At 32.6% G+C, this 20,440-nt stretch overlaps 1 protein-coding gene across 1 annotated transcript; it reads right to left on the bottom strand.

Moving 5' to 3' along the window:
* Positions 1 to 395: 395 nt before the first annotated feature.
* LOC139493430 (uncharacterized) lies at positions 396 to 18,624 on the bottom strand. Its single transcript, XM_071281828.1, has 8 exons — positions 18,382 to 18,624; positions 16,854 to 17,050; positions 14,686 to 14,994; positions 13,640 to 13,945; positions 7,768 to 7,988; positions 7,369 to 7,483; positions 5,630 to 5,713; positions 396 to 4,809 (listed from the first exon to the last, which is right to left on the bottom strand). The coding sequence occupies exons 2-8, from the start codon at positions 17,047 to 17,049 to the stop codon at positions 2,177 to 2,179; spliced, it is 3,864 nt and encodes a 1,287-aa protein (XP_071137929.1). The 5' UTR covers position 17,050; positions 18,382 to 18,624; the 3' UTR covers positions 396 to 2,176.
* Between the last annotated feature and the right edge of the window lie 1,816 nt (positions 18,625 to 20,440).

The following is a 20,440-nucleotide window of genomic DNA, read 5'->3' as shown; positions in this document are numbered from 1 at the left end:
AACATAAAGGGCACAAATAGTACCTATCAAAAGGTATTAGGTTTATAATTTTATATGCCAAACACGCATTTCATCTACACAAGACTAATCAGTGACGTTCAGATCAACAAAGTTTGAAAGCCAGAACAAGTACAAAGTTGAAGAGCGTTGAGGACCAAAAGTTCAAAAAAGTCGTGCCTAATACGGACAATGTTTTCTGCTTGGGATAAGAACATCCTTAGTATTCAGAATAAGTATCTATGATGCGTTTATTCATACTTTTGCAAAAAGTAAATTTATAAAAATGACTATATAATAGATATCAATGATTACAACGAAGTACGAACCTTGTATATGTGTTGTAAAAACGCAACTACCGAGCAGAATAGTAGACAAGGCTTCAAATTAACAAAGAGTTCTAAATGAAATAATTTATTCTGCAGGAATATTTATTTCAATGCTTCAAAGTCAATTTATAATTCACACAATTTTAATAAAGTCAGAGAATCTACATAATGTCAGTGTCTAGACAAAAATAAAGAATATCAATAAATATATGTTTAAAGAATAATCGAACAATTCCAAATTTTAAATTTAGGCCAAAATGTTTTACGACAAAATACCACCGTCAAGTACAATGTGTAACAAAATTCATCGTCTTTTTACACAAAGAATACGTGAAGATGTGTAAATAAATGCTAGAATATCTTTACTTAACATCTTACATAAATTCACAAAGCCAAACGTGAAATGAATAGGTAAGGAAAACGAAAAACAGCCGTTCTCTAGGACAGTTAAATTTCAACTTACAAAGTGTTTACGTTGAAAACCAAGATGTCATTAAAGCGATTATTACACTGACAAATATGCATGACAATAAATTATAAACAATACATAGTTTTATTCCATAATAACAATATTTCAATAAGTACACCCGGAAAAAAACTCCCTATTTCAGAAATAACTTCTTTGTTGTGATAAGAACTACAACTCTTGCACAAAACATGAAACTACAGTGTTTCATCACAGTAACTTCTACTGCAAACGTTGATTAATAATTAAAACAAGACCATAATATGCTTTATCAGGTCACTTTAAAAACTTTAAAATATGAAAGTAATGATATTTAATTGGAAATAATCATTAAAGTTCGAGATTTCAAGAGTACAATTTCAGTTTCACAACACATGTAACGAGTTCTGAGACTGTGGAGTAATAAACAATTGCAAATACATAAACTATTATATTACACACACTGACATTATATAGTATACACGTAAAATCCATTTACACTAGGACTTTCTCTACAAGAATTCACAGAAACGATATATCATACTGCAGGTACTGTTATATACAACTATGTAATACGAATATTTAATCAAAGCAACATCTCAAATATAGCATTTGATTACAAAGAACAACGATTTTTAACACTGTTTCAATATACAAAATATAATATCTTAATTACGCTGAGGTAGAATTAAAATTTTCTTGCTCAAAAGCATTGTATATAAAATGTATTACATACAAATAGATATCTCCTTTGCGAAAAAATCAAATAAAGATAAAAAAAAAAAAAACAATCAGCAAAACAAAAATACAAAATACAAAATAAAATAAAGCATTAAGCAATACCAACTCTATAACAATCTGAGGTCAAATTTAGCTGCTCCAAAAATTAATCTCTTCATACCTCAATACAGACAATTGTCGTGTAAAGTATACTATGTGCGAATACCGGAATTAATTACATGCGATAATCTGATTTCCTATTTCTTAAAAAGAGAACCGGATAATGATTCCCACAATTTAAACATATTTTTGGCTCTTTCTTGTTCTTTTTCGATTTTTAACATGAAATTGTCTGTTTTCCCTTTGATTGGTGTGTTTAAACATCTCTTTCGTGTCTTTCACCTCTCTTGTCGAAGATAAGTCAGCCAAATCATGGTTTCGTTCAAAACACGTCTATAAAATAGTTTCAGCTTTATCAATAAAATCTCTCGATGCAATATACATAATAAATGAAATCAACATGGCACAAAAAAGCTCAGTGTTACTATATTTGGTAAAACATGGCAACAGCTACTTCCTCTGCTATGGAAAAAAATCCACATAGTATACTGTACCTTTTCAAGGAAAAAGAGAAAATGGGTTCCCCAAAAATGTACTTTTACATGAGAAAAATTGTTACTTGTTTTCAATAAAAGATTATTAAACAAGCAATCAGAGTTAATATTAATCCTAAAATGACGAGATAATACTTTTTGCAGCCATTGATATGTGATTGTATCATGTAACTTAAATAAGGCTTAATGGTCTTGTCGGCTCCATAGTGCAAAAGTAGTCCCTGCAAATCGATATTCCCAGAAGCTAGGAAAAACGGGGAAATGTTATTTAAATCTGGTAAATTTACATGAGCACCGTTATTTAATAGTACTTTTAAGGCTTCACTATGCCCATTAGTCGTTGCAATTGATACTGGAGATCTTCCTTGGTTATCGCAGATATTTGGATTAGCTCCATATTTGTATAGAGTCCTGATTAATTTTACACGCCCTTTTCTTGACGCAATGTATAATGGTGTCCTGTTGTTTTTGTCAACGCAATCTACATGTGCATTGTTTTCAAGCAGTTCGGTTACAACATCAAGGTGGTTTTGATTACATGCTGCAAATATTGGAGACCTTGACGTGTCATTTGAGAAGTTTACATTTGCATCTGTCTGAAGAAGGTATTTTACTATTTCTAAATGACCATTCTCTGACGCAATAAACAAGGGCGATTCACCATCATGATTGCATAAATTAATATCTCCTCCTTCTTGTACAAGCACGCGTAATACTTCTAAATGACCTCTATCTGAAGCGCGATGTACGGCAGAAGTCCCATCATTTTTGCACAAATTAACTGTAGCTCCACGTTTTAACAATTGTAAAATTGCCTCAGTGTGTCCAACTGTTGCTGCAAGTATTAATGGCGGTGTGCCAGAGTTATTTCCTTTATTGATGTCTGCATTGTGTTTTATCAAAAGATCCATTGCATCCCAGTGACACGAATAAGCAGCTGCTAGAATGGGGAGAAGATATGCACTATCTGGCATATTAACATCCGCACCTAACTTTAACAATTCTTCAATACTTGCTAAGTCCCCACGTAAACAGGCAGCAGATAACGGAGTTTTGCACCTGTGTGGATTTTTTTTCTTTTCTGGCCAACCGGCATCTATTGGTAACAAAGCTCTATTTATACAATTAGAGTTTACATACTTTTGTATCAATCTCAACATTTCGAAATCTCCACTAAAGCATGCGAGTATTAAAAGTCTAGTTTGTTCTGTTTCGCTTGTATTAAATATGATGTCTATAGATTCATTATTGGACATAACCAATTCAATAATAAACTGCAGAAGCAAAGTATGCCTATAATATACAACCCAACTGAGAACTCGTATTTGGTATATTACTAAGTTGTCAGTTTTGACTATTTTGTCCAGTAGTATATCTTGACTTCTAAGAACAAAGGAATCTCTAAACTTGTCTTTATTCATTACCTTTTCAATGACGTTCTCCCCTTGATTAACGATATGTGTTGATATACTACCAGTCTGAATGGACAAAAAGAGATCTTTGATTTCTTTATATGCCTTTCTTTCTAACGTTTTCAAAAAAAAATTCAGAAACGGTTCATAAGTCAATGAATTGTTCATGAAAACATCAAAAAGTTCCATATTTGTGATATCTCTGTAAATCCTGTTCCCTAAAGACGAATAATGTTGCTCTAGTACTTTAACATGCATACATTGATTTAATTCCTCGGGTATAACCCGCACCTTATGAGCAATGTAATTACTGTCTAGGTACTCTATTATCAAATTAGGATATTGATTTCCGAAATGGGAAGCAGTAACTTCGAATATGCAATCATGGATAAATCGAAACACTCCATCACATTGTGTCACATACGTCTCCAACATATGATCTAAAGCATCTATCAAATCCAACTCGGGCGTCCCATCGTTCAGTCGACATGTCCTGTATATCAATTGCTTTACCTTTTTTTCTGGAAAATCATCCTCCGATAATTTCCCTTTGTTGATCATGCATAAGACTAGTGCTGCATAATAGATTTTGCTTCTACACTTCATTTCATCTAACTTTTCATATAAGCATTCATGTGGTTCATTGAAAAATCGTAATCCAATATCTTGGTACTTTTTCTCATTTGCAAAAAGCCGACATAGAAGAGGAAACATAATGTTTGCTGATTCAAAGGACCAGGACGTATACTTATTGGGGTTCATACCTACCGCAGAACAGTGCATTTTCAGAATGCATCGTTTTTCACCTTCACTAATACAAAACTGCTTACTCTCTAAGTCCACAACATTTTTCAGGAAAAATACCTTTGTCGATTGGAAGGTGCATAGCATTTCAGTTGCCTTAAATACTGATTTACGACATGTCATGATCAGTTTTGAATCAGTCTCTAAAACTAACATAAGCATCTCTCGTTTTCGTTCTAATCTATCCACTTTGTCATGATCAACTCCAAAGACGCCTAATATGTCATCATATACAAATATTTGCTTTTTGTTTGGATTTCCGTATGTAATAATTTCCTCTGGAGAATCTATTGGAACAAGCTGGTATCCTTTTTGCATATATATCAATGCAACATGTTGAGAGGTAGCCGATTTTCCTGATCCCGGACTCCCTATTATCGTTACGCAACTATGATTCTCAATGGCTGCAACTACTTCCTCAGAAGCTTTAGTTTCTGCAAAGGTTTTATCATAATGTATCCACTGTTCAATTGCATTGAGCTGGGTTACTGTAATATGAAAATTCATACTGATTTATGACGTTTCATGGGCAAAAGTAATAACTTAAAACACAAGGCATAATTTTAAACAAAAAAACACAAATGAAATCCACACTAACTAAACATTCTAATTAACACATCCCCCGTTTCCATTCTCTATTAATCTATATAAAAATGATAGCATAGCATCTACTATTTGTTGAATGATTTCTCTTTTCCGTTAAACATTATTGCCTATCCAGCCGATATGTGCTTATATTAATATATAAAAACTATGGGTGCTGTATTCTTGCGCTATTAAGACATAACACTGAAACGACGAAATAGTAAGCGACTGGACGAAAGATCAAGTTCAGAACAATAGATATAGGAAGATGTGGTATGAGTGCCAATGTGACAACTCGCCATCCAAGTGTCAATTTATAAAAAGTAACCCATTATAAGTCAAGGTACGGCCTTCAACATGGAGCCTCGGCCCACACAGAAAAGCAAGTTATAAAATGATCCCAAAAAATACTAGTGTAAACCATGGATATTCCTTTGCAACTAATTCCTGAAACAATACCAGGTCTCTCATGAGATGAATGTTTGGAACAAAAAGCATGTGGTATTGTCGAATGGTCAACCTACATAGTATTTGTTTCTTATAGAAATAAAATTGAACAAAGGTTTGATGTGTATTTAAAATCATTGGTGACTACGTATACTAACTGATAAGAATCGACATAATTAGTTTCAGTGCTACACGCTGTTCAATATTGATTATATTTATTTAATCGTTGTTTTTTTCAAGTTAACGGATTCCTTTTATATAATAATGCATACTTACATCTAACATTTTTGGGAATGCTTTCTTTACCATCCTCTTCCATGTCTTTAATTTTCATCTGAAGGCTTTTTATAACTGCATTATCTAACATTACCAGAAATTAAAATTAACAAAACATATATTTATGATAAGACGAGAGTAAAGAGCATTTAACTACAGCAAAACTTAATGTAGCCATTATAACATTGTATAATAAATATCTATATATAATTGTATTGTTTGATACAGGATAACACATAAACAGTACTGATAACGAAATTAAACTAGATGTGTCAAATAGTTATCGAAGGTACCAGGATTATAATTTAGTACGCTAGACGCGCGTTTCGTCTACATAAAACTCATCAGTGACGCTCATATCAAAATATTTATAAAGCCAAACAAGTACGAAGTTGAAGGGCATTGGGGGCCCAAAATTCCAAAAAGTTGTGCCAAATACGGCTAAGGAAATCTATGCCTGGGATAAAAAAAAAATCCGTAGTTTTTCGAAAATTCAAAGTTTTGTGTAGAGGAACGACATGAATGGTCCCGTCTCATAAAGTTAAAAAAAATCTGCAATTTCAACAACACATGGGAACACAAACATGATGGTGGTCTCACATATCAAAATCTAAAGCTGTTTAGAAAAAAAGTCCGTATAACAACTGTGCTTTTTAACAATTATCAAAGCCTGAAACCGATTATTTGGGCAAAAATCAACGGAGCGAAACTTGAAATAAACTTGATCTGTAACTCATCATTGTTAACTGACATAAAAATGTAGCCCAATATTTAAAAGTGTTTAAAACAATGTCCGTGTAACTGTGATTTTCAACAATTTATCAAAGCCCAAAGCCCGATTTTTCTGAAACAATTAGCGGAGCGGAATGAAACTTGAACTTGATCTGAAATTTATCAGGGTTAACTCACAAACCAAAAATTAGCCCCATATCTCAAGTTATTAGAAAAAAAATTCCGTATAACTATGATTTTCAACAATTTATCAAAGTCCGAAGCCCGTAATGTAGGCAAAAATTAGCGGAGCGGAACGAAACTTAATCTTGATTTGTAACTCATCATGGTTAACTCACGTACCAAACATCAGATAATCCAAATATCTGAAGGCGTTTGGAAAGCAAGTTCGTATAATGGTTTGTTGCGGAATGACCAAATGTCGGAATGACGGAAGGACAAAGAAGGGTAAAACTATATGGCACCGACAACCGACAACTTTATTGTGGAGTCATACAAATAAATGTAATAGCAAATGATTGTAACCAATTATTTACAACATAAAAAAATCCGTGAGCATTAAAGCAATTCCTTTAAGTGTTAGCCGATATTACTCCAATTGTCATTTTATTTAAGTATACTTAAACGAATATAAAAATTACAAAAAAATAAACGATTATCTATGCATGAACTCGATCATAAATATCAATATTTTGTGTGTAGTTTTTTTTCTAGATGTCATCTAGTTAACCATCGATATGATTTCCAAAGACTGTCGAATTCATATAACCCAATATATTAATACAAATATGAACAGAGAGTGACAATCCGTAAACAAATTGTTTATTTGAAAATACACCTGACTTTTTGTCTGATAGAATGAACAGGACCTGATGTCTTTTAAGAGCTGCTAGAATCAAAAATTCAAATTTGGAATAGTGTGTATAAGTCGATTTTTTATTCTTGTTGATACAGTTTGAAATGACACGTAAATGAAGCTGTTTTCAAATTTCCCATTGTTTAATTACCTTTCATATTTCGTAGTACTTTATGCATTTCATGTATTACTTCAGTACCAAGATGTTCCAACAGACCAACTTTTAAATGCAATTCCTGGGATGAACCACACATTCTTTCTATAATCTAGAGAAGAACGTAAGAACGTAGACATAAACACATGTCACTATTAATACGGTCAACAAAACTAAATGAATCACAAAATATGTATTACTATGGGTAATGCAATTGTTTAAATTTAAAGCTAGACAGCACATGTACATGTATGTTTGTCTGAATTAACTTAAAGAATGTCTTATTGTAGCAGTGCATCGGAAAGGCTTTTACTTATGTGTTAATATACATATCTGAATGACAAGAATTACATTATTATTCATACATGGCATGAAAAGGTTAATATATGTACTTACATCAGCAGCTTTCTTTAAAATCTCATCATATTGTTCATCACAAATGTCTTGAACGTCAATAATATAATTACAGTAATGTTGGAGTGTGTCCGATTCACCGTCTATGCTGTTATCATGCATATCTAGTTGTGTATTTTGTGATTTGATGTCTTGGATCACTGTATACATCACTATTGCAATATCAATAGAAATTGCCTTAAATATAGGGCTATCCAGTATGGCTGAAATTTAAACACAAGGACTTCAAAACAACTTACTATAATTCTAGATTGTTGACTAAACATGATTTATGTGTCATTAAATAACATGTTATAAAATATACTAATATGAGAAAACAAATAACAAACAAAAAACGCGCGTCAAGTAAAATACAAAACGACAAAACCCCTTTTCAAATCAAAAGCTTAAAAACATCAAACAAATTGATGTTGCAGGCATTTCCTTATATAGACAATTGATACGCAGCAGTGTGCTAAAATGATATATTTTTTTTAAAGAATATCAAAGAAGAAGTGATTAAATGTTTAGTAGAAATATTGACTTTTATCAAAATAAAACTATTTTTCTAGTGTACGTCATTTTTTTTAATTACTTTCCATTATTTAAAAATTGTTACATAGATAATAAGAAAAAGAAAAAGGTTATTACACTTTACATTTGTGACAGGCTTTGCAAAATACATTGTTGCTTGTATCTACAGAAAAAGCATTCACGTCGTTCAAAAGTCATACCTTTACAGATCGTTTAAGCTTGTACGATCATCGGCACGTATATTGTATAACAGTTATGTTTCATTTGCAATAACAAAGGTGTTGGAAAACGTTATAAAGACGGCAACTAAAACGATAAAAATAACCAAGATCTAGAGGTAAACATATAGTCTTCTACAAAGACCGTGACAGAACATGCAGAGACTTAAATCATTTCGTGTCCAAAACATTAGATTTAAATTTAAGGAGGCTCGAGGGTATAAAAATTTCGGAAAAAAAATAAACATTTGTTTTTCATTTCAAATTTTATTTGTAACCATTTATAGTTGTTATTTATCATATGGTACAAAAATCATTCAAAACAAACAATTCATGTTGGCCCCAGATGACTTTTAAAATGTATATATCATTGAAAAAGTTCCAAATTATCTCCCTTTGGTGGAAAAATGCCATTTTTTTGGCTTTAAAATTGAAATATCTTTTTTAACTCATCGGTGACCTATATGTTTTAATATAATTTCCATATAAGCTGTACTTAAACTAAATTATTGTAAAATTTGAGCGATTTCTGTAATAAATTTCTTTTTTTTATTTCGATATTAAATTTATTTCTCCTATTACTTCAACAGAAAAAACTCACTTTTACAAAAATGTATGCTTCTTTCGAAGGCAAATTGTGAGCGCAAATGAACGGTGACCCCATTTTTTTATTTTATTTTTCTATTAACTATAAGATAAAGTTCATTTGTAGAAAAATATAGAGAAATCCTATATAAATGATTTAGACCCGCGAACCCCCTTAATTCTCCAAAGAACAATTCTCCTTTAGATTTGACATATTACACCTACTGGCAAGCTAAGCTAAGAGTTATGATTTGAGACACACGGAATTAACAAGTTCCGTACTTTGCAGATAATGTTACACCTGCGTTAGACCTTTTGACAGAAAAAAATCACCAGTCATAAAAAATTATATATAAATATACTAAATAAATAAATGATTTGGAAAATACATTGAAGGTATAAAAAGTCATGAGAATTCCGAATGCAATTAGGTTATATCCGGGCACTCTGGTTCTAAACCTTGGTTCCGTCTGGGTTTTCTGGTTCTGAACCTTGGTTCTTTGGTTCGAAACCATGGTAACTGGTTCAATATCCGGGTTGTTCTTGGTTCCATCTGGGTTCTATTCTAGATCATTCTAATGTTCCCGTTGAACATAACAGAAGATAACCGCAAGTCTCCGAATAAAAAGGTAAAGTAGGTCAAAGACGCTAAAATTATTTTATAACATTAAACATTTTAGCATCGACGGTAAAGGAAGCTATAAGGTATTTATCTTCTCATTTTAATAATTTTGATAAGGAAACTAGATAAAAATAAAGCAAAACAAACCGAAGTATACAGTACATCGAACATCCTTTTATTCAATTCAGTCGGGTTTTTTTTCTTTCCTTTACTCATCCCTTATTTACGTAAATATGTCTAGACAGTGGCGGATCCAGAACTTTTCCTAAGGGAGGCCCGCTCCAGTCATGCTTCAATGATTCCTATATAATCAACCAAAATTTTCCCACGAAAGGGGCAAGGCAACACCCTCTCCCCCCTTGATCCGCCTTTGCTAGAAGTTTTAAAACCGACCAATTAGGACATGTTGTTATATGGCTAACGATATGTGCATCTAGCCACTTGACCTGTTGACGACTTGCATATATATTTGATTGCACATTTATTATTAAAATTCGACTGAATTTTATTTAATGGCTTTTTAATAATTTCAGATTTGAAAGAAATACATGTGAAGTATATGTAACAAATCTTTTTGTTCAAAACAGAATGTTAAAAGACATATAAAGGAAAGTGATGATCAATAAGTTGGTAAGCTTTTTAAATTAGTTGGAAAAAAAGTTAAAAAATATAATAAAATGTATAATTATGTACAACATTCAGTCATTGTAAAGGGCATGCATATAATCATTCGGTCAAAAATAAAGAAATCAAAATTAAAATTGATTATTTTTATAAAAAAATTATATGTACATGTGTTAATGACAGTGCTAGTGGGATGTGTATCACCAGCACAATAGTCAGAACTTCTGTGTTGGCGCCATGATTTAGGGGCATAAAGCGTTACACTAGTCCGTCTGTCCCGAACGTCCCATAAAAACGGGTTCCGCTCTCCTAACTTTAGTTTGCCTCTACCAAATACTACAAAACTTATACACACTATATAAAAGAAGCTGGTGCATAAGTGTCAATGAGAACTCTCCACAAGAGACTAAATGACACAGAAATTAACAATTATACAATGTAGCCTAGGTCAACACAGGGTCTTCAACAATGAGCAAGGTTCATACTGCAAAGTCAGCTATTAAAGGCCCCGACATGACTATGTAAAACAATTCAAACGAGAAAACAAACGGTCTAATTTATGTACAAAAAATAAACGAAAAACAAAATAGGCACGTGCATATAAAAATAAGGCGGGGTTAAACATGTTAGCGGGATCCCAACCCTCCCCCTTATGTGGCATGAGTGCCAATGAGAACTCTCCACAAAAGACCAGATGACACAAACACTAACAACTATAGGTCATATACAGCTTTCAACAATGAGCAAAGTCAATACCGCATATAGTCAGCAATAAAAGCACTGAAATGACATTGTAAAACAATATTCAAACGAGAAAATAAACGATCAAATCTATGTACAAAAAATGAACGAAAAACAAGTATGTAACAAATAAAAAACGACATTCATTGAATTACAGGCTCCTGACTTACCAGGCACCTACATACCTAATAAGGCGGGGTTGAACATGTAAGCGGGATCCCCACCTCAACACAAAATCAAATTTTAAATTTTTAAGTGTAACTTTTACCGTTCAAGAGTTATCATGTTCCTTTAAAAACATAAGAAGTGCTGACTCTTTCGTTTCCTTTCTCTTAAATAAGTCTGACTCAATCAAATGTTATGAACCTTATACGCGATTCAAATTACCCCATAACACAGATCTATTATGTTCGATATTGGGTCCCGATGGCGTCACTGTTCATTAGTTTTTAGATGTAAAAAGTTGTGGTACGAGTACCAATGATACAAATGTCAACCCGGAGCCTTGAGTTAGGAAAACTGCTAAATCTATTGTTTCCGTTCTTTAACTTTAATTTGCCTCAACCAAATGTTTTGAAACTTATTCACAATGCTTATGATCACAAAACGGTCAAAGTTACTCGAATTCTGCATCTATATGCGGAAGTTTACTCATTTTTTTTTCACAAGCAGGGGCATCTGTGGTTAATAGACATATTCTACATTTATTTCAGTAATCAGCTTATTTACTTCCATTAGATTCTTCTTTAAATAGACTTAACTTGCACATTTTTTTTCAGGATTTCGGTGCAGTTTGGTAACAGACAGTGATATTTCAAGTTAAATGTGACCAACTTAACAAAGTGTTTCACTAGATTGAGCTCTCTGTCTAAGTGTACTTTATAGGTTCTTAGCATTGAGTTCAGTTTATTGACATGCGTATACCTTCTGTGTGAATTTTTATGATGTAAAAGCAGACCTACATGTCCATGAAATGAAATCTAAGGTAAATTGATTGAAACATTTTGCATTATCTATCAAAACTGGCAGCACACGATGCTACTGAATCAGTAAACTTTCTTACTTGATATTCACGGAAATTAAAGGATTTCGTTTCATCTGAACCAAACATTCTTAAAAATTGAGAATGGAAATGTGGAATGTGTAAAAGAGAAAGTAACCATGTCAAAAGAGCAGAAAGCAGTCAAAGGCCACTAATGGGTCCTCATAGCTGACTATGCGGTATGGGCTTTGCTCATTTTTGAAGGCCGTACGGTGACCTATAGTTGTCAATGTCTGTGTCATTTTGGTCTTTTGTGGATAGTTGTCTCATTGGCAATCATACCACATCTTTTTTTATATCTTCAACAAAGCGAGAAAATCCCTCGCCCAGAGGCGGGCTTCAGATGGCCCTTACAATGTAACAAAATGTGTACCAGTTCAAAGTCCATAAAATAAACTTACAATTAAAAACATACAAGACTAACAAAAACCAGAGACTCCTGACTTGACGTCAAGGTAATCATACCAAGAGACACATCCAATATGCAAAGGTCAAGAGTCAAAAAGTCATAGTCTGGTCAAAAAAACACACAAAGCGGATTTTGAGAAAAGGGTCATCGTGGTACACAAAACTAACAATATATCTATATATCTTATATATCTAAGAAGATGTGGTACGAGTGCCAATCATACAGTTAATTCTCCATTTAATTCAAACAAAAAATACAAGTTTTACCTTAAGGGCAAAGGTCAAGCTCACATGAAGTTTCTCGTGCCAATAGACTCATCATCTTATGACAATACATCTACATGCCACATATTCAGAAGCAAGGTCAATTGAAAATTTTATTTTGAGGTGATGGAAATATACCTAGGAACACACAGCAACATGATGACACACCCAACGTGCATACATGTAGGTCAGGAGTCAAAAAGTCAAAGTCTGATCAAATGTTCCATGTAAAAAAATACACACCGCAGTCTTGCACGAAAGCTCATCATGGTACACGTAACAATGTCTTATGTCATGATGCACTACACATGCAAAATATAGAAAACCTAGGGCTGAGACAGAAACACAAGACATATAACTAAACTCAATTGAATGGTACTTGTATTGCAGGTCACTACAATTGCCTTCAACAAAGAATATATACTCTTGCAACAATGCAAAGTTAAACCCGTCTTTCACTAAAGTTTGAACAGGATTCTTTGCAACGATTATCATACCACATATTTTTATTATTGTTACATTTCCATGTAACCGTAGCTAGTGCCTAATTTTTAACCCAACCATATGATAGTACTATGGTAAACTTATGGAAACACTTGATACAGTCATGAAATTGAATATTTGAAATAGTACGACCTAACAATACAAGACAGAGTTGTAAACAAAAGAAAGTAATGATACATATCAAATTTTTAATCCCAATGCACAAATAAGAAACCGTAGTTTTTCATTCAATGTATTTATCAAAAATGTACGCTTGGGTTAAACAATGAAAATTAACACTGTATATTTATATAAACGATAAATCTTGTAAAATATAAATAAAATATATGAAACCTGCAATACGTGATCGTTTCTCCTCTTCAGAAACCTCTGTTGTTTCCAAAATGTCAGCAAGTTGTGCGTTGACCTCATCCTGTCGCAAGGCGCATAGAAAATGTTCATATGCTGTCTTATTTTTAATTTTCCCGATTAATTCTCTGACTTGGTCAGATCGATTTGCTATCGACATAATGTCACTTGAATCATCTATGGACAATACTTCAGATGATATCAAGCTGTCAACCACACTTTCTAGTGAAGTCGTTTGTTGGACTAACATGAAATAATTCTTTTCCAGTCTAATCGTCCATTCATTTATTTCTTCAAAAGAACAGTTTAAATATGATACATGATTTATACAATCTTTAATAACTCATGTTTAGTTTATATTTAATACACAATATATAACATAGAAAAGATCCACAAGGACCAACCGAAAATTAATGACAGTTAAAAGTTAATTATGTACTAAAAAACAATGGTTATCACTTGGAACTTACCCTGATAGTTCCAAATTTGCAAAATTTAGGCCGTAAAAAGTAATAATGTGACAGATAGTGAAACATATGGTTACTTTTCTTATCCAAGTTGAGGCAGTTCAATGTCGTCTGTTATAAAAAAAAACAAAAGAAGAAAGAACTAAATCTTCCATTGATCATATCGAGGCGAAATGCTGATGACAATGAAAGATTTTTGTTGACCCTGAATCAAGGACATCAGTTCTAGCTTCACATAATATGTTTGTGTGTTATATAATTCTTGACGTATCGTATTAAATGGGTAATATGAAATCCTTCGATTGTGCTGCTTGAATTTTTTACACAGACAGTTCACCATTGGAAAGCTGTAATCATATTTTTTGACGTAAAGGCTTGCTTTCATCTTACCCATGGAAGTCATTTCTAATAGGTAAGTCAGGATATGAGACATACTAAACTGTATCGTTGGTGTCGGGTAGGTCATGTAAGATGTTCACATAGTTTATTACCAAAAACCTGTATCATATAATGAATTAACGATACGTAATTCCATATTTTAATATGCATGCAAAATTAACCAACCTGATTCCGTTAGTTTTTCCGCTTTCGTATCTGCTTTTGTATCTGTTATTCTATCAATCCAGTTGTTGTTCTCATGACCAGATTTATGTAACGCATCAACCAATGTGTCTCTGACGTTGTAGGATCGATTCATTAGAAGATCAATTATCATTGTGTTTCTTGCAGACTGATTTGGGCATCTTTTAACCTTCTCTCGCTCATCTATTGATATAATTCCTTTGGAGATTAGACAATCCAGCACTGAGCCGTCAAGGGTTGTATTGTTAACTAGTTCATGGTAGTTCGAGTGTATATTATGTTGTAATTGATCTGAAATAAATAGTAATACTTTGTAAAGCTACGAAAAACAAGTAAATTTAACCAAAAAGGTGTGAGCAATCGTAGAATTGCAGGGTTTGTACCAAATGTAAATTGTTTGCAACAAATGGGAACATCAGACATAAATGATTTTTCCATTATTGACCTTCTCAAATTTAACTTTGTGCGAACCTAATGTAGGTAAATCACGAAATGTTCCCGGATTCGTGTTTATTAAGTATTTTTTCCATAATCTGGTGCTGTATTTTCTAACCTACACATTACAAATGCGTTATCAGCACAAGCTTTAAAATGAGGCAAACATGTCAAATGACATTTTAGGGAACAATTGTATAAGACAACGACAATATAAAAAAAATCTGAGTAAATATACATAATTGAATGACGTACAATTTGTTTTAGTGATAAGTTGTTATATCTATGGATTGATTTCTTAACAAAACAAAAGATACAGACTTCAGTGCACTCGACACATTTTCAAGGATATCAAATATTATGGACGATATGTCATTGGCGATTCTACGTGAACAATATGCAAAAAAGTGTAGATCCTGACAATGAATGTGCAATATTCAAATAAGATATCTGTACAACACAACACGTCCGCGGTGCATAGTAAAACAGACATGAATATACATATCAAGAGTTCTACTTATTCACAAGTAGATTGAACGGAAGTCCTTGACAAACAAACACTAACATGGAAACAATGTTAATTGGATACATCATTTATTCTCACAATGAAATAAGTTCTCAAATTTCACTTATGCAAAACAATTGAAGGACAGTACTAGTCGTCAAATGAATGTGTCTATTATTGCAACTAACAAACGTATCATAGCGGAAGTGAAAACATTGCTATAGTATAGTATATAGTAGGAATACAACTACATTTTTAATTTATACTTATTGATTGGTTATGAGAAGAATAAAAAGTTTATTGTCTTCAAGGTGCAACTATTGCTTTGATGCAAAACCGAGGGCAATAGTTGTATCCTAGGTGACCTTAAACTTTCTTGTCTTCAAATTTCAGGTCAGTAAGTGTATTTTTGTACAAAAAAGGCAGCATATAGTACACAATAAATGTCGGAGCAAGATCAACTATCTTAATAAAGAAAAAGAACACAGCCATATTGTCTCACGTTTACTTCATATATATTCTGAATGCTGAGGCTTCGTCCTGCATTGACGTCCAACCTAGATACAAGTGGTAAAACGCGACGTCGTAACCTCATTGGTAATCTCAACATTATCTTATCCAAGAGCTGCATTTAAATTATTGTGTACTTATTTTATATAGGAAATGTTTACGGATGTATAATGATGTAAATTACGTTCGATCATGTTCTAAATATCATGTTTGTAAAACAAAATTGTAACATTTCTGAATATTGCATATTTTCATATAAATATGTTTTGTACGTACAATGAAGTTATATAAAAGCTACAAAAGAGAGACGAAAGATGACAGAGGGACATAACACTAAAGAAACGAACATAATCTGATCACGTCTCGGCGAAAACAAATTAAAATAAGCATACAAAAAACAACATAGAAACTAAAGACTGAGCAACAAGAACCCCAACAGAACAAAGTATATCAAGGTTATGCCAAAGTTGGTAGTTTTGAGTGATAAATATTGATCCGTGTGACAGAGACAGCGGCATAAGGAATATTACGCAATATCGGTCATAGGTTATTTATTAGGTTGTTTTATGCTTCTGTTATTTTTTTCAGTAGGTGTGCAACACAATTTAAATGAACTACACAAATTACAAGATTAGATTTAAGACCATAATAAATAAGGAGATGTTTTGAACAGCGGTATACTACTGTTGCCTTTATTTACCTTCAATTTGGCACACTCGCCTAAACTCGTCTGTTGGTAGACGTTGTTTCAGTACTTCCTTGTTTTCTTTAATTGCATGTTCTAGGCCTCCGGGATATGTCTGTTCAATGTGTTTAATAATCAATTCAGGAGCCATTCGGAACAGAATATATGCTAACTTTATATGGTTTGGTGTCTCATTATTTGTCCTATCCATACTGCAATTAAACATGTCATATAACCATTCCAGGTCTAACTTAACATAATATGTGTGTGTGTTATATAAAGATAGAGGTACAAAGAGTATAAAAAAAAAGATATACATTCACTGCCAAGCTTTCTAGATGCTTTGAACTTATGAGTTTACATTAGTTTAACGAATGGTACGGTTTTGTGTTGGTCTTTTTGACGAAGGTAATCCCACAAACACTGTTTTGCCTAGACGTTAGTGCTAATGATACCAGGCTGTACTCAAGTCTTCTAGTATATGTCAATAACATAGCAAACAATCTATTCTACTAATAACTAATTTAGATAAAAAAGAAAATTCTGATCAGCATAATAACCAGTTACTACGGTAAGATATCATAACCCAATAAAGTACTGTACTTTTATGAGTTAAGTATAATGATGGATCGAGGAATATAAAAGCAATCGAGATTTAAACCCGATGGACGATTTATGTCGTTGTAATCTGTAATCGTTCAATTAGAATTAAGATGTGAGGTTTGGGATAGTTTATTATTAGAATATATTACTTGATTACTGAAAAAAATATAACCAAGGACTTGTCTTTGAGAAGATACAAAATCAAACCACTACTTTGGCAATTACAATGTCAAAACGTATTTTGGTTTTCCAAAATCAGGTTTATAAGCTGTCAGCCTTACATCCGACTAGAGTCACATAACCTTTGATTAGAGAGAAAACATTAGTCGATCTCAGTTCATTTTACGTGTCAAAATGTGAAAAGAAGAAAAAACAACTCCTAAATAATTATGTTCAATAAATATAGACCTACCTGAAAGTGTGTACGCAGTTAACGATCGTGCACATATAGTTAAAATTGTCCGAAGGATACGAAAGATTATTTAAATTAAACAAAACTGTTCGGTCGGTCAAGTGATGATATCAATTACATGTAACATGCAAAAAATGTATATCATTAGGGATGAGGATTAAGGTTGAGCGCACGCTTACAGTTTCAGTATGTGCTTAGCTCAAGTCAACAGCCTGCAACTCAATGGTCCATCATATTTGATTTTCGTTTATTATTCTATACATTCAATTTTTGTTTGAACTGTTTTAGATTGTGTCATTTTAACAATGTATATAGCTCTAGTGTGGGTCTTGCCTATTGTTGAGGACCGTAAGATAACTTATATCACATACAAAGATATAACTTTGCACAAATTCTATTTCCTATTAAGTCATATACCTAGATTTATTTTTCTTATTTTCATTGAATGACATTCAGACTTTAATCTTCATGTATCTATAAGAAGACGAAGAAAAGTCACTAGCATTTTAACCAGTTATACTATCTTACCTTCTTTCAGCAGCTGGTAATGGTATTCTTATATTGGTACAACACTATTATCTATATGAAATTAATCTAAATATTTGTGTTTTGAATAACTCAATATTTTTTGTAAATCACATACATATATAGTAACAGTTTACGATGAATCGGAAAACACTAAAAACGACATATATCGGAAACATTATAATTGACATTTTGAACTGATAATACAGCAGAGGATGTTGTCACTTTTATTTAAACTGAGTAATTGATATATTAATTTATTATAATAAAAAATACTTCAGATTATTGTCAATTGATCAATTAAATATAGCTGCATCGGATAGAAACCGACCTTTTGCAATACATAAATACAATACATCTGTTAATTTATTTCGGGTTTAAATAATCGCTATGCAAAATATGTAAATAAATTGTATTTGCACCAGACGCGCATTTCGTCTACAAAAGACTCAAAAGATCAACTGTTCAAAATTTGAAATGAATACCTTGCAAACAGTTCATGATCCCTCCGTTATTGCTTAATTGAATATGTTCCAACATAAAACAAAGTTTTAGTTAATTTGACTGTTTGAAACAGTTCGTTATTTTTGGTATTTAATGTTCACTAATTTATAAACACTCGTACTATAAACCAATTGATATTTCCGTTCTCCATCACATTATACCTTTCAACAAAAAAATGATTTTTATTTACCTGTGTACAATATTTTATTCGGTGGCATTTTTTCATGGTTATGGTTGTATTTCTGAAATTGTTGATCATGTCATCAGTTATTATGTTGATTTTGTAATTAGAATGTTTCATAAATCAAATTGATTTGTTCTGTGTATTTTCACTTGTGTTAATATACGTCATTTGATTGAGTTAGACCATTGCAATTGATATATTATTATGTGTCTTTCTATGTGTTGATGCTCCGCTATTGTTTTAGGTAAGGGTTAAGGTAGGTACCATTACACCATTTGAACACGCTGCATTTGTTCGCACCTGTGCAAAGTTAGGAACCAGATGTTCAGTGGTTGTCGTTTGTTGATGTGGTTCATACATGTTTCTTGTTTTTGTATAGATTATACCGTCGGTTTTCCCGTTTGATAACTTTTACACTAGTCATTATGTGCCCTTCATAGCTTGTTGTTCGGTGTGAGCCAAGGTTCCGTGTTGAAGACATTACTTTCACGTATGATGGTTTACTTTTACAAATTGTGATTTGGGTGGAGAGTTTTCGCATTGCCACTCAAACCACTTTTTTATTATATCTTTTATTGGAAATTGATATGGGGAATGTATCAAAGAGCAAAGAACAGCCAAAAGCCACAAATGGGTCTTCAATGCAGCGACAAACTCCCGCACTAGGGGGCGTGCTTCAGCTGGACCCTAAATAAACATGTATACTAGGTCAGTTATATTGGACGTCATACTAAACTTCGAAATATACACTAAAAACTTAAATGAACGCAAAAATGAGGCGGGGTTAAATATATTTTTTTAGAACGCAACCCTCCCCCTTTACCTCTAGCTGATGTAGAAAAACAAACACACAACAATACGCACAGTGAAAATCAGTTCAAAAGAAGTCCGAGTTCGATGTCAGAATAGGTAACAAAGGAAAATAAACAAAATGACAATGATATTAATTAGGAATACTAGCAGTTACTAACATGCCAGCTCTAAACCTCAATTAAATGATTGAAAGACTATGTTTTATCATATGACTATCACGTAAAAGCCCTCCAGTTAGGGGTTCATCATTATATCATTATACAATATATGCAAAGAACATAAACCGTATCATGCCAACAACTGGTTGTAGAATGAATGTGTTTATGTCCGAGCTCGAGGTAAATACCTTATAAGTTAATCAATATTAAAGCCAAAGTATCAATCTTTAATGACCTGAAAATTGTACATGTATACGTACACTTGCATACGCTAAATTTCTTACCAGCAAAGCTCAAATATGTTTAAACATAACCAGTCACACGGAGTAAACATACACTTTTGATGTCAGGTTGACAATCAGATCTGTATAAATATTTTTTGATATTTTCCTTTACTACTAGC

Source organism: Mytilus edulis, chromosome 10, assembly GCF_963676685.1.
Source record: "Mytilus edulis chromosome 10, xbMytEdul2.2, whole genome shotgun sequence".
In the NCBI taxonomy this organism is placed as follows: Eukaryota; Metazoa; Mollusca; class Bivalvia; order Mytilida; family Mytilidae; genus Mytilus; species Mytilus edulis.
This window is presented reverse-complemented; position numbering and strand designations above follow the sequence as displayed.

Coding starts and splice junctions, on each gene's coding strand:
- LOC139493430 (XM_071281828.1), bottom strand. CDS start 17,049: ATGGATAGGACAAATAATGAGACACCAAACCATATAAAGTTAGCATAT. Junction 7,989..13,639: donor GAAACGATCACGTATTGCAG/GTTTCATATATT, acceptor TTTAAATTTCAG/CCATACTGGATAGCCCTATA. Junction 7,484..7,767: donor TTTTAAAGAAAGCTGCTGAT/GTAAGTACATAT, acceptor GTTCTTCTCTAG/ATTATAGAAAGAATGTGTGG.